Raw genomic sequence first — 13,505 nt, 5'->3', positions numbered from 1 at the left:
CATCACTGTGCAGTACCGCCAGTCCACTGGAGAGGAGTGTCATAGAAGGGGAGGGGGGTTGCACAACAGCATACAGGCCGGCACAGGCTACATTACTATTGAGAGGGAGGGATGAGAATGCTGAATCAGTGAAACTGCATGAAAGCCAGGGAGAGGGTGGGAGAGGGTGAACTGCAGGAGAGAGGGAAGGGAAAGATAGCCGCAAGGGTAAGAATTGTGATATCCTTTTAAAAAAGAGTAGTTAAATGTATCGTTGTGAAGGACAAATATAAACACAGGTTTACCTTGCATCTAAGGTTTCAATATCTGTAAATCTCAATCAAGGTCCAGACATTCAGTTAATTTCAAACCATTCAGTGAAAGTGTGTTTGGTGATTTTGTTATAGGTGAAAGTTCATAGGTTAAACGTTCACGGTGAGCTTGAGGTGGCCGTACACCTTGCTGCAGACCAGGAAAGGAAGCCAAGGTAAGAATTTGACAACATGATTTCTTATGGATTACTGCAGCAATGGTGTTTGCTGGTATTGTTTACCTGCTCTGTCAGCAACCGGAAGTCTTTCATACCTCCAAGTAGAGAATGGATGAGAGCTGGGAATGACAGAACTAGAAGTCACTATGGGGTGTGGGTACAATATGCGTCAAGGCAACCAAGTTTTTTTTTTAAACTCGTCATACTGTTAACGCTAAGCTAGTGAGCTACTATATCAAGAAACAATGCTAGTACAGGTGACATTTCTACGTGTGTGATACTGTTAAAATTACATTTTACTGTTATACTGTAACTCGGATTGCCATCCCATAGATGGAAGGAAGGGAGGTGGTGTTGCCGACTGTGTCCCGCGTTGCACTGTGTGGTGGTACCCATGGCAATGAGCTGTCAGGAGTGTACCTGGTGAGAGAGCGGCTGAAGAGGAAGAGGAAGGTGGAAGAAGAAGACCACATCTCCGTGGTGACCGTGATGTCCAACCCGCGTGCTGTCCAGCAGTGTCGGAGATACACAGAGACAGATCTGAACCGCTGCTTCACCCATGCCACCCTTAGGTCTGATGATGATGATTATGATGATAAAGTATAAGGGAGAAGGTATGGTGGTGATGATAGTGATTGAGTAATGTAGAAAAGAGACATGACGGTGATGACATTTATGTCAAAAGGTATAATGTTGTTGATCATGATGATGGTCTTATGTTGGTAATGGTGAAAGTGAGGAAGGAGATGATGAGAATGAGCGGGATAAAGAGCATGATGATGAGGTTGGAGACAAAAGTTGTATTAGTATTGATGGTAATGACCATCCATTCATCCTTCTCTCTCTCCCTCTTAGTGGGCCTGTGACAGACAAAACCCCCTATGAGATAGTCCGGTCCCAGGAGCTGAACACCCTGCTAGGTCCTAAAGGTAGTCCAGAGGCCATGGACCTGGTGTGTGACCTCCACAACACAACCGCTAACATGGGCCTGTGCCTCATCGCCTACTCAGACTGTGACTGGATCTCTCTTCACATCTACAGATACCTGCAGGCAAGAGAAAACAATCCTCACAGAGACTCATTATTTTGGATGCATTTTCTCATTAGAGTAGATCTGCACTGATTGAAAATATGGGATAGTTATATTCTTAAAGATCAATATGGATGAATGAAAGTTAACGAGGTATACAATGTTTTTTAATATTTTTTTATAAATAAATATTTTAATAATTTATTTTAATTTAGGAACTCAATAGGGTAGAAAATGAGGTTGGCCTTAACTAGTCTGCTTCTAACAATTCTGAATGATCTTTGAATAGTAGCCTAAATTATGCTAAGAACTTTGAACCAGATCTATTTTGAGGATACACACAATCATGGTGGAAAAAAAGATCTGCGATTCTATGATCTTACCCACGTTATCTTGAGATGATTTTTGTCAGGTTACCACTGGGGTATTGACAATTGATTTTGTTTTCCAGAGACAAATGTCTGACATACCTGTGAGGTTCATTCACTTTGACCTTCCCCTCAATGAAGCATATTCCCTCGATTCTGTAGGCAAACATGGCTTTGGTGAGTAAGTAGGGAGGTGGGCTTCTTTAGTACCAGTACATTTTTCAGTTTTTTTGCCATGGTAGTCTGATGATGCACATCTCTCTGCATTTAGATTTTGTTCATGCTTTTAAAATGGAACCTTCTTTTCCATTTTTAACTGTGCTTAGTTGATTGAGTTTGTTTTGACAATTTAAAAAACACATATACAGCCAGTACATACTGTACATAAACACATATATATCAAGGATAGCACAATAAAGTCAGTCACGTATTTCCATTGTGATGACTTTATCCCGTGACTGACTTTATTGTGCTACCCTTGATATATATTTGTTTGTGTCTCTCCAGAGAAAGATTAAGGCAGGAATTGTAAAACTAATGTTGCAATACATGTTATAATTGCGTACAATGTATTGGAATCAGACTATATCATATGTGTATTTGAAATGCAATTCATGTAAATGTGTCTTTTTTCCTCTGCAGCGATTGAGATTGGTCCTCAGGCCCATGGAGTAGTCAGGTCCAATATTTTATCCACAATGCAAGAAGGGGTCCAGCACATGCTAGAATGGGTCCACCTCTTTAACTCAGGTACATGGCCTACAGAATCCTTTCCAACATTCAATTCAGCGCTGCTTTCAGATTGAAATAGTTCACTGTCCCACATGCTTGAATTGTAACCCCTCATTCAGATTCATCCCACAGAGCTTTCTCTTCCCCTCTTTATCTCCCCCTCTCGCTGTCTCTCTCTTTCACAGGTACCCAATTTGAAGGAGGAAAAGTGGATGTGTACACCATGGTGAAAAATGTGGACTACCCAAGAGACTTTGAGACCCACGGTATTACAGCCGCCATTCATCCTCAACTCCAGGTATACAATGCCCATGAAACTTTAACAACTGGACACTCACTCAGTATGGGATGCACAATAGTTCCTTGCTAAGTAACAGCAAAGCAATCTCTGGGTCAGGATTTGGTATACCCACACTCCTCCACTCTTTAACTCCTCTGTCTCTCTCTCCCCCCTCTCTCTCAGGATCGGGACTTCTGCCTCCTCCGACCCAATGACCCTGTGTTCCAGACTTTCTCTGGAGAGACACTAAAGTACAAAGGGACTGAGCCACTCTATCCATTCTTCATTAACGAATGTGCGTACTATGAGAAGGGCATAGCTCTCTCCCTTGCAAGACAGAGGAGTGTCGGGATACCATCCATCCGATCGGAGAGAGAAGGAGAACAGGGAAAGAGGAAAAGTTCAGCAGATGAAATGGAGGAGGAAGAAACAATTAAAGGGGAAATGGAGGGGGAAGGCTATCAGAAGCTAATGGAATATGGAGAGGAGAGTGATTCACTAAATGGACAACACAACTGAGAGCTAATTTCAAGTTCTTGATATGAATTGTGGATTTAAAAAAAAAAAGTTATGTAAAATGAGACACGTTGATCAAATGTTATGAACTTCAAATAATAATAAAAATCCTTCATTGAAATGACAGCATTTGCTGATAAATGCTTACACACACACACACACCTCACCTTGTGAGGAAAACAGCACTGAGCCTTTTTCTAAAATGTTTTATGAGTTGGAGAACACATTGGGAGGGATCTTATACTATTCCTCCATACAGACTCCTTCCAGATCCTTGATATCCTTCCTCTGCGCTTATGGACTGCCGTTTTCAATTCAAGCCACAGGTTTTCAACGGATTTCAAGTCTGGAGGCCAATTAACCCCACTGACATGAAAATATAATTCTTTGGCCAGACACCAGTGGTGGGTTTGTTATCGTAATGAGAATTCATAAGCAGAAAATAACCCTATACCTACTGAAAAATATGGTGGTGAATCTTTGATGCTATGGGGCAATATTGCTTACACTGGTCCTGGGGCCCTTGTTTAGGTCAACAGCATCATGGTCTTGGCACCAATAGACATGGCAGCTCTGAGTGGATGGAGTGGACTTCTAATCCTGCTCAGGAGGTGTGCACATCATCCACTGCTTCCGAGTATATTACTTGCTAAAGTTCAGTCCCTGGACAATATAGTAGACGAGCTCAGGGGGAGGACCTCCTTCCTGAGAGACATCAGGGACTGAAACATACTCTGTTCCACTGATTCATGGCGCTCTCCGGATATACTGCCCCCGTCCATACAGCCAGCTGGGTTCTCAGTACATCACGCAGGCAGGAATAAAGAACTCTCCAGGAAGAAGAAAGGCAGAGGTGTATGTTTTATGATTAACTACTCATGGTGTGGCGTACTGGAACTCAAGTCCTTTTGTTCACCTGACCTAGAATACCTCACAATCAAATGCCGACTGCATTAACTCCCAGGAGAATTCTCTTCGGGTTACAGTCACAGCCGTGTGTATTCCCCCTCAAGCCGATAGCACAACGGCCGTCCAGGAACTACACTGGACGTTGTGTAAACCAGAAACCATATATCCTGAGGCCGCATTTAACAAGAAAAACGCTACTGAAGTTCTATCAACACTTCGCCTGTAGTACTCACACTTCAAAAACTCCAGGATGGCTACAAGGTCCTCCCCCGCTCCCCGTTTGGCAAATCAGATCACAACTCCATTCTTGCTCATCCCTTTCTACAGGCAGAAATTCAAACAGGAAGTACCTGTGCAAAGGTCTATTCAATGCTGGTCTAACCAATCGGAATCCGTTCAAGATTATTTTGATCACGCGGACTGGAATATGTTCCAGGTTGCCTCTAAGAATAACATTGACATATACACTGACACAGTGACTAAGTTCATTAGGAAGTGTATAGGGGATGTTGTTCACAACATGACTATCTAAACCCACCCAAAACAAAAACCGTGGATAGATGGCAGCATTTGTACAAAACTGAAAAGGCAAACCACCACACTTAACCACGGCAAATTGACTGGGAATACGGTTGAATACAAATAGTGCAGTTATGCCCTCCGTAAGGCAATCAAACAGTACATAGTAAAAGTGGAGTCGCAATTCAATGGCTCAGACACGAGACATATGTGGCAGGGACTCCAGACAATCGTGGATTACAAAGGGAAAACCAGCCACGTCGTGGACACCGACGTCTTGCTCCCGGACAAGCTAAACACCTTCTTGAGAATAACAGAACTGTTTCAGTTTCAGTTATTCACTTTGTTATTTTGTTTAGTGTTCAGTTTAAATAAAAAGTCATGAACACTCCTCTTCATCTGACGACGACACCCGTATACCAAGATTGAACTCTTTGGCCTGAATGTCAAGTGTCACGTATGGAGGAAACTTGGCACCATTCCTACAGTGAAGAATGGTGGTGGCAGAATCATGCTGTGTGGATGTTTTCAGCTGCAGTGACTGGAAGACTAGTCAGGATCGAAGGAAAGATGAACGGAGCAAAGTACAGAGAGATCCTTGATGAAAACCTGCTCATGGGGTGAAGCTTCACCTTCAAACAGGACAATGACCCTAAGCACACAGCACTGACAATGCATGACAAGTCTCTGAATGTCCTTGAGTGGCCCAGCCAGAGCCCGGACTTGACCCCGATCGAACATCTGTGGAGAGACCTGAAAATAGCTGTGCAGTGATGCTCCCCATCCAACCTGACAGAGCTTGAGAGGTTCTGCAGAGAAGAATGGGAGAAACTCCCCAAATACAGGTGTGCCAAACTTGTGGAAGATTCAAGGCTGTAATCGCTGCCACAGTTGCTTCTATAAAGTACTGAGTAAAGGGTCTGAATACATATGTAAATGCAATATTTCAGTTTTTTATTTTTATTTTAATAAATTAGCAAACATTTGTAAAAAACGTTTTGCTTTGTCATTATGGAGTATTGTGTGTAGATTGATGAGGGGAAAAAATTATTTAATCAATTTTAGAATAAGGCTGTAACCTAACAAAATGTATATATATATAGTTTTGGCAAGTTGGTTAGGACATCTACTTTGTGCATGACACAAGTAATTTTTTCAACAATTGTTCCCAGACAGATTATTTCACTTATTTCACTGTATCACAATTCCAGTGGGTCAGAAGTTTACATACACTAAGTAGGCCATGCCTTTAAACAGCTTGGAAAATTCCAGAAAAATATGTCATGCTTTAGAAGCTTCTGATTGGCTAATTGACATCATTTTAGTCAACTGGAGGTGTACCTGTGGATGTATTTCAAGGCCTACCTTCAAACTCAGTGCCTCTTTGCTTGACATCCTGGGAAAATCAAAAGAAATCAGCCAAGACCTCAGAAAATAAATTGTAGACCTCCACAAGTCTGGTTCATCCTTGGGAGCAATTTCCAAAGGCCTGAAGGTACCACGTTCATCTGTACAAACAATAGTACACCATAGGACCACGCAGCCGTCATACAGCTCAGGAAGGAGACGCGTTCTGTCTCCTAGAGATGAACATACTTTGGTGAGAAAAGTGCAAATCAATCCTAGAACTACAGCAAAGGACCTTCAAATCAAATCAAATTTTATTTGTCACATACACATGGTTAGCAGATGTTAATGCGAGTGTAGCGAAATGCTTGTGCTTCTAGTTCCGACAATGCAGTAATAACAAGTAATCTAACTAACAATTCCAAAACGACTGTCTTGTACACAGTGTAAGGGGATAAAGAATATGTACATAAGGATATATGAATGAGTGATGGTACAGAGCAACATAGGCAAGATACAGTAGATGGTATCGAGTACAGTATGTACAAATGAGATGAGTATGTAAACAAAGTGGCATAGTTTAAAGTGGCTAGTGATACATGTATTACATAAGGATACAGTCGATGATATAGAGTACAGTATATACGTATGCATATGAGATGAATAATGTAGGGTAAGTAACATTATATAAGGTAGCATTGTTTAAAGTGGCTAGTGATATATTTACATCATTTCCCATCAATTCCCATTATTAAAGTGGCTGGAGTTGAGTCAGTGTCAGTGTGTTGGCAGCAGCCACTCAGTGTTAGTGGTGGCTGTTTAACAGTCTGATGGCCTTGAGATAGAAGCTGTTTTTCAGTCTCTCGGTCCCAGCTTTGATGCACCTGTACTGACCTCGCCTTCTGGATGATAGCGGGGTGAAGAGGCATTGGCTCGGGTGGTTGATGTCCTTGATGATCTTTATGGCCTTCCTGTGACATCGGGTGGTGTAGGTGTCCTGGAGGGCAGGTAGTTTGCCCCCGGTGATGCGTTGTGCAGACCTCACTACCCTCTGGAGAGCCTTACGGTTGAGGGCGGTGCAGTTGCCATACCAGGCGGTGATACAGCCCGCCAGGATGCTCTCGATTGTGCATCTGTAGAAGTTTGTGAGTGCTTTTGGTGACAAGCCGAATTTCTTCAGCCTCCTGAGGTTGAAGAGGCGCTGCTGCGCCTTCTTCACGATGCTGTCTGTGTGAGTGGACCAATTCAGTTTGTCTGTGATGTGTATGCCGAGGAACTTAAAACTTGCTACCCTCTCCACTACTGTTCCATCGATGTGGATAGGGGGGTGTTCCCTCTGCTGTTTCCTGAAGTCCACAATCATCTCCTTAGTTTTGTTGACGTTGAGTGTGAGGTTATTTTCCTGACACCACACTCCGAGGGCCCTCACCTCCTCCCTGTAGGCCGTCTCGTCGTTGTTGGTAATCAAGCCTACCACTGTTGTGTCGTCCGCAAACTTGATGATTGAGTTGGAGGCGTGCGTGGCCACGCAGTCGTGGGTGAACAGGGAGTACAGGAGAGGGCTCAGAACGCACCCTTGTGGGGCCCCAGTGTTGAGGATCAGCGGGGAGGAGATGTTGTTGCCTACCCTCACCACCTGGGGGCGGCCCGTCAGGAAGTCCAGTACCCAGTTGCACAGGGCGGGGTCGAGACCCAGGGTCTCGAGCTTGATGACGAGCTTGGAGGGTACTATGGTGTTGAATGCCGAGCTGTAGTCGATGAACAGCATTCTCACATAGGTATTCCTCTTGTCCAGATGGGTTAGGGCAGTGTGCAGTGTGGTTGAGATTGCATCGTCTGTGGACCTATTTGGGCGGTAAGCAAATTGGAGTGGGTCTAGGGTGTCAGGTAGGGTGGAGGTGATATGGTCCTTGACTAGTCTCTCAAAGCACTTCATGATGACGGATGTGAGTGCTACGGGGCGGTAGTCGTTTAGCTCAGTTACCTTAGCTTTCTTGGGAACAGGAACAATGGTGGCCCTCTTGAAGCATGTGGGAACAGCAGACTGGTATAGGGATTGATTGAATATGTCCGTAAACACACCGGCCAGCTGGTCTGCGCATGCTCTGAGGGCGCGGCTGGGGATGCCGTCTGGGCCTGCAGCCTTGCGAGGGTTAACACGTTTAAATGTCTTACTCACCTCGGCTGCAGTGAAGGAGAGACCGCATGTTTTCGTTGCAGGCCGTGTCAGTGGCACTGTATTGTCCTCAAAGCGGGCAAAAAAGTAATTTAGTCTGCCTGGGAGCAAGACATCCTGGTCCGTGACTGGGCTGGATTTCTTCCTGTAGTCCGTGATTGACTGTAGACCCTGCCACATGCCTCTTGTGTCTGAGCCTCCAAAGCAACTGTTAACACAAGTAACAATTCTCCTCCAGACATTCCCAGGTACTCACTAGCGCGGGACCAAGACTCAGTACCTGTGCAATCACTCATGTCTCCAGAAATTAGAGTGAAGAGTCAGAAATGGAAACTATTTTTTCATACCAGGTTGGTTTTCTCAAAACGTTTACACAGATCAGACACGGACAGAGTAGGATTAGCTCAGTTTCAAGGGTGTTTATTTAAATAACAAACAAAAAGAAAAGAATAGGTCTCCCCTATGAGACCCTCTCCGGGAGACCGTCTTCTGGGCTCTGGGTCCTGTGGGGAACAAAAACTGAGCTCTCTCCTTTTATCTCTGGGACTGTGCCCAACTATACAGGAGTAACCTTCCTTCCCCCAGTCACTTCTCCCGTGTGCTGCCCTTCTGGAAGCTTTATGGGACTCGTCCAGATGGTGAGCAATCAGCCCTTGATTACTCACCAACCACAATCAGCACCAATTAGTCCTGGCCGAAGAGCCCGTCGAGACCTGGCACGTCTAGCAGAGGGAGCCATCGCCTCATGATGTAGGACTCCATCTGTCACCAGGCATTGACAAGTCTCCCCCTGGTGGCTGACCTGCTGTACGCCACACTATGGGAAAGCCTCCATCCCAGAGTGTTAAAGAGAAACAACCTGAAACCCTTGTTCTGAAATTACAAATGGTCAACATACTGAAAGACAAACTTCATGAATTCCAAAATCCAAACCTAGTGAACAGTCTTCTAGCGGTGAGGTTTATTGACGAGAGCGGAGTGGATACATCAGGAATCACCAGAGATGCATATTTGCAGCCTTCTGGGAAACATTTTTTCAAAACTGTTCAGAAGGCTAGATAGATAAAGTTCCATTGCTGTGTCCTGACTATGGACGTGAGCAGTGGGAAGCTGTTGGCTGCATACTAGTCAAAGGATTCCTTGAAGTCAGCTACTTCCCCATTAATCTTTCTTTGTCCTTCATGGTAGCTCTCATACACAGAGAAGCTCATTTAACCCCAGAGATAATGATGGAGTCCCCCCATTACATCCTTTCATCCCAACATACAATCATACAAACTGAAACGTAACAATACACCTCTTGAGTTGTTATGGCTTTCAAAACCTTAATGTTTTTTTTCAATTGGTGCATCACTCAATTTGAGAGAGACACCTTTTCTGCTGCTATGTGTGACGAAGATTAACAGCTAGATGTTCTTTCGAGAATGGGCAGCCATTCCATCCCAACTGAGTGAAACATGAAATAAGCCATAGTCTAGGTGGTGCTTAAGCAGCTGATCCAAGAACCCAAGTATGCTTTGGACGTGGCCACCACAGCTCGACCCACCATGAAGACCGCTCTACCAAGTGTAGCTGACATAAAACACATGTATGCAGTGAAAAAGCCCAACAACAAGAACATGGTCGACTTACTCTCTGCCAACGTAAAAGATGCAGCTCAAAATCACTTAATGCAGTTTAGGAAGTTGTTGGTCAAATCACTGGACAGTGAGAGGATGACAAATATGTTGCATTTTGTCATTCAACAAGTTGAATTCACAGACCTGAAGGGACTTCAAAGACGCCCTGTGGCCCATATCTGTGGGCCACTCCTGCAAGTGCCAAGTACCTATATAAACTACACAGCGTTCCGCCGTGGAGTTCTGCAATGTCCTTGATGGACAATGCCTGGCACTAAACATTCTATAGTTGACATTGTCTCCCACAGGCATAGCAACAGATCCTACATGTAGACTATTTCCTTTTTGGTGTGATTTTATGCTAACATTTTGATAATTTAGCTAACTGGCACTCTTATTCTTCCTATATGAATGCACATTAACCAAATGTTAAGTTACATTGATGGAGGCTACATTAGGACAAACTATTAAAATCCAGGTTTCGAGCACTGTCAATGTTGAAAGATTGTGTGTCTGAATATGCCAGTGTAGTTAGGAGGTACTCACTTTTTTAAAATAATTTATTAACAACCTCTATGTGCAGTGGACATTCTTCTTCGTAAATGTATGCAAGGATGTAAAGACATGTTTGTTCCAACACTTTTGTAAAGTTGTGTTTTTGCTAGTGTCTGTTGTCATTGCAGTCTCAAACAGTTCATTAACAGAGGTAATTCCATTGGTGTTGCATTGGATGTTCTTGGACGGAGAGATTTATATTCTGACACTTTAATAAAGGTGAGTTTTTGCTATTGTCTGTTGTCAAGGCAGTTTTAACAAGCAAACCATGTGGCTGTAATTTGATGTAGGCTAATACTCTAATCTCATGTTATTATCATGTCACAGCTATTTTACAACGCTGTATCTCAGCAATTTGATAAGATGTGATTTGAAAGAGGCTAGTGCACACAGAATCAATGGCTGTTTAAGTTTATTTGTTAAGCTTTTGGTCTAAAATACCTCATTAGAACATACAGCGTACGTACAGCACACCGCCACAGCACACCACCACTTTCCCTGGACTCTATAACACCAGCGGCTATTTACTTTGTGTGTTTGGGATCAGTTTGAATGTGATATCTTACTATATGCTATTAGTACAGTAAACAGGAATGGGTTAATCCTTTTTGGTAGTTTATTCCATCAGTGCACTGGGCGTGACCTACAGGGTGTCATTATAATCCTGCAGATGGCAGTATTGTCTCAAGACCTGAAGGAGTGACTCTATACTGCTTTCTGCAGGAAGATAACGAGATTCCAACAGTTTAAGTTGGGACCAGCACACAGTCCAGTAGGATAGCGTCACAAGGCTACATAGTCAAAGATTTATATTTGACCACTGCTGGAGGGAATACACAGCCATCCTTGATTGCGAGCTAGTATGAAATGTTGAATTAAATATGTAAGACACAAGAGGTAAACAATGGTTTTCCATCAATAAAAGCAATGTAGGGAGGTCACATGATATTAAAAGGGAATCGCTTAGACCACACTTACCGGTAGGACTAGTTATCTTGTGCTCTGGCAGAGAAGTAGCCTATGTGAGCGCTTTAACAGTAGCCTAAACATACAGTTAAAGTATCCATCACCAACAAATGAAAGAACTTCAGAGATAATAGGCTGGTTTATGTTGATATTGAACAACATGCTTTACTTTTTTTTGTAAGATTTTAGTAACAATGTTTTTTTAACAATACGCATATGCAAACATACAGACACACGCAAACATCCACAACATCACCCTGCCCAGACCCACTTGCTCACACCCCCATCTCCAGCGCTTTTCACTTTTAAAACCTGCACACACTACCCAGACTGTTAGCAGTTGATGTTATTCAGTGGAAGAAAAATAGGTTTCTTCAAAGAGAACAAAACATAGTTGTCATGCTGGGAAGTAGATGGTCAATGTTCATTCTTCCCTGTCCTCAATGATTCTCCACAGAACAAGCGACAGGATGTAATTTATAACCCAACCCTAGCCTGTGGTTGGCCAATGAGAACTTGCCACATGTAGCTATGAGTCCAGGACTGAAACCCCCACACAGATTCTAAACAGATGTTGACATGAAAAACAACATTTCCATTGATCATTAATTTCCTATTGAAATCTAGTCCTCTATGTTGTGTTTAAAATATTCTTACAAGACTGTGCCACTACCAGTTGGGGAGTAGAAATCACGCGCAACCACCTCTAGCGATATGAAAAGTACAGTTGAAGTCGGAAGTTTACATACACTTAGGTTGGAGTCATTAAAACTAGTTTTTCAACCACAAATTTCTTGTTAACAAACCATAGTTTTGGCAAGTTGGTTAGGACATCTACTTTGTGCACGACACAAGTCATTTTTCCAACAATTGTTTACAGACAGATTATTTCCCTTATAATTCACTGTATCAGAATTCCAGTGAGTCAGAAGTTCACATACACTAAGTTGACTGTGCCTTTAAACATCTTGGAAAATTCCAGAAAATGATGTCATGGCTTTAGAAGATTCTGTTAGGCTAACTGACATCATTTGAGTCAATTGGAGGTGTACCTGTGAATGTATTTCAAGGCCTACCTTCAATCTCAGTGGCTCTTTGCTTGGGAAAATCAAAATAAATCAGACAAGACCAAACATTTTTTTGTAGACCTACACAAGTCTGGTTCATCCTTGGGAGCAATTTCCAAGCACCTGAAGGTACCACGTTTATCTGTACAAACAGTAATATGCAAGTATAAACACCATGGGACCACGCAGCCGTCATACTGCTCAGGAAGGAGACGCATTCTGTCCCCTAAAGATGAACGTACTTTGGTGCGAAAAGTGCAAATCAATCCCAGAACAACAGCAAAGGACCTTGTGAAGATGCTGGAAGAAACAGGTCCAAAAGTATCTATATCCATAGTAAAACGAGTCCTATATCGACATAACCTGAAAGGCCACTCAGCAAGGAAGAAGCCGCTGCTCCAAAACCGCCATAAAAAATGCCAAACTACGGTTTGCAACTGCACATGGGGACAAATATTGTACTTTTTGGAGAAATGTCCTCTGGTCTGATGAAACAAAAATATAACTGTTTGGCCAAAATGACTATCGCTATGTTTGAAGGAAAAAGGGGGAGGCTTGCAAGCCGAAGAACACCATCCCAACCGTGAAGCACGGGGGTGGCAGCATCATGTGCTTCGGGTGCTTTGCTGCAGGAGAGACTGGTGTACTTCACAAAATAGATGGCATCATAAGGGCAGGAAAATATGTAGATATATTGAAGCAACATCTCAAGACATCAGTCTTTAAAGTTAAAGCTTGGTCGCAAATGGTTCTTCCAAATGGACAATGACCCCAAGCATACTTCCAAAGTTGTAGCAAAATTGTGGCTTAAGGACAACAAAGTCAAGGTATTGGAGTGGCCATCACAAAGCCCAGATCTTAATCCTATAGAAGATTTGTGGGCAGAACTGAAAAAGCGTGTGCGAGCAAGGAGGCCTACAAACCTGACTCAGTTACACCAGCTCTGTCAGGA

At 43.2% G+C, this 13,505-nt stretch overlaps 1 protein-coding gene and 1 pseudogene across 1 annotated transcript; both read left to right on the top strand.

Moving 5' to 3' along the window:
- Positions 1-4: 4 nt before the first annotated feature.
- Positions 5-3,519, top strand: LOC110531924 (N-acyl-aromatic-L-amino acid amidohydrolase (carboxylate-forming) B). The gene is made up of 8 exons (XM_021615412.3): positions 5-207; positions 387-466; positions 803-1,041; positions 1,325-1,520; positions 1,951-2,044; positions 2,510-2,617; positions 2,785-2,897; positions 3,063-3,519. The coding sequence occupies exons 3-8, from the start codon at positions 803-805 to the stop codon at positions 3,396-3,398; spliced, it is 1,086 nt and encodes a 361-aa protein (XP_021471087.1). The 5' UTR covers positions 5-207; positions 387-466; the 3' UTR covers positions 3,399-3,519.
- A 5,646-nt stretch (positions 3,520-9,165) lies between these two features.
- LOC149980895 (uncharacterized) lies at positions 9,166-10,223 on the top strand (annotated as a pseudogene).
- The last annotated feature ends 3,282 nt before the right edge of the window (positions 10,224-13,505 follow it).

The sequence above is a fragment of the Oncorhynchus mykiss genome, chromosome 9 (assembly GCF_057628025.1).
Source record: "Oncorhynchus mykiss isolate SJ-2025 chromosome 9, ASM5762802v1, whole genome shotgun sequence".
Classification (NCBI taxonomy): domain Eukaryota; kingdom Metazoa; phylum Chordata; class Actinopteri; order Salmoniformes; family Salmonidae; genus Oncorhynchus; species Oncorhynchus mykiss.
Note: the sequence above shows the minus strand (reverse complement) of the source record. Positions and strands in the feature narration are given on the sequence as shown.

Excerpts from the sequence above, each read along its gene's own strand:
- LOC110531924 (XM_021615412.3), top strand. The coding sequence starts at position 803 with ATGGAAGGAAGGGAGGTGGTGTTGCCGACTGTGTCCCGCGTTGCACTG. Across the intron at positions 1,042-1,324 it reads TTCACCCATGCCACCCTTAG|TGGGCCTGTGACAGACAAAA; the intron begins GTCTGATGATGA and ends TCTCCCTCTTAG. Across the intron at positions 2,045-2,509 it reads TGTAGGCAAACATGGCTTTG|CGATTGAGATTGGTCCTCAG; the intron begins GTGAGTAAGTAG and ends TTTCCTCTGCAG.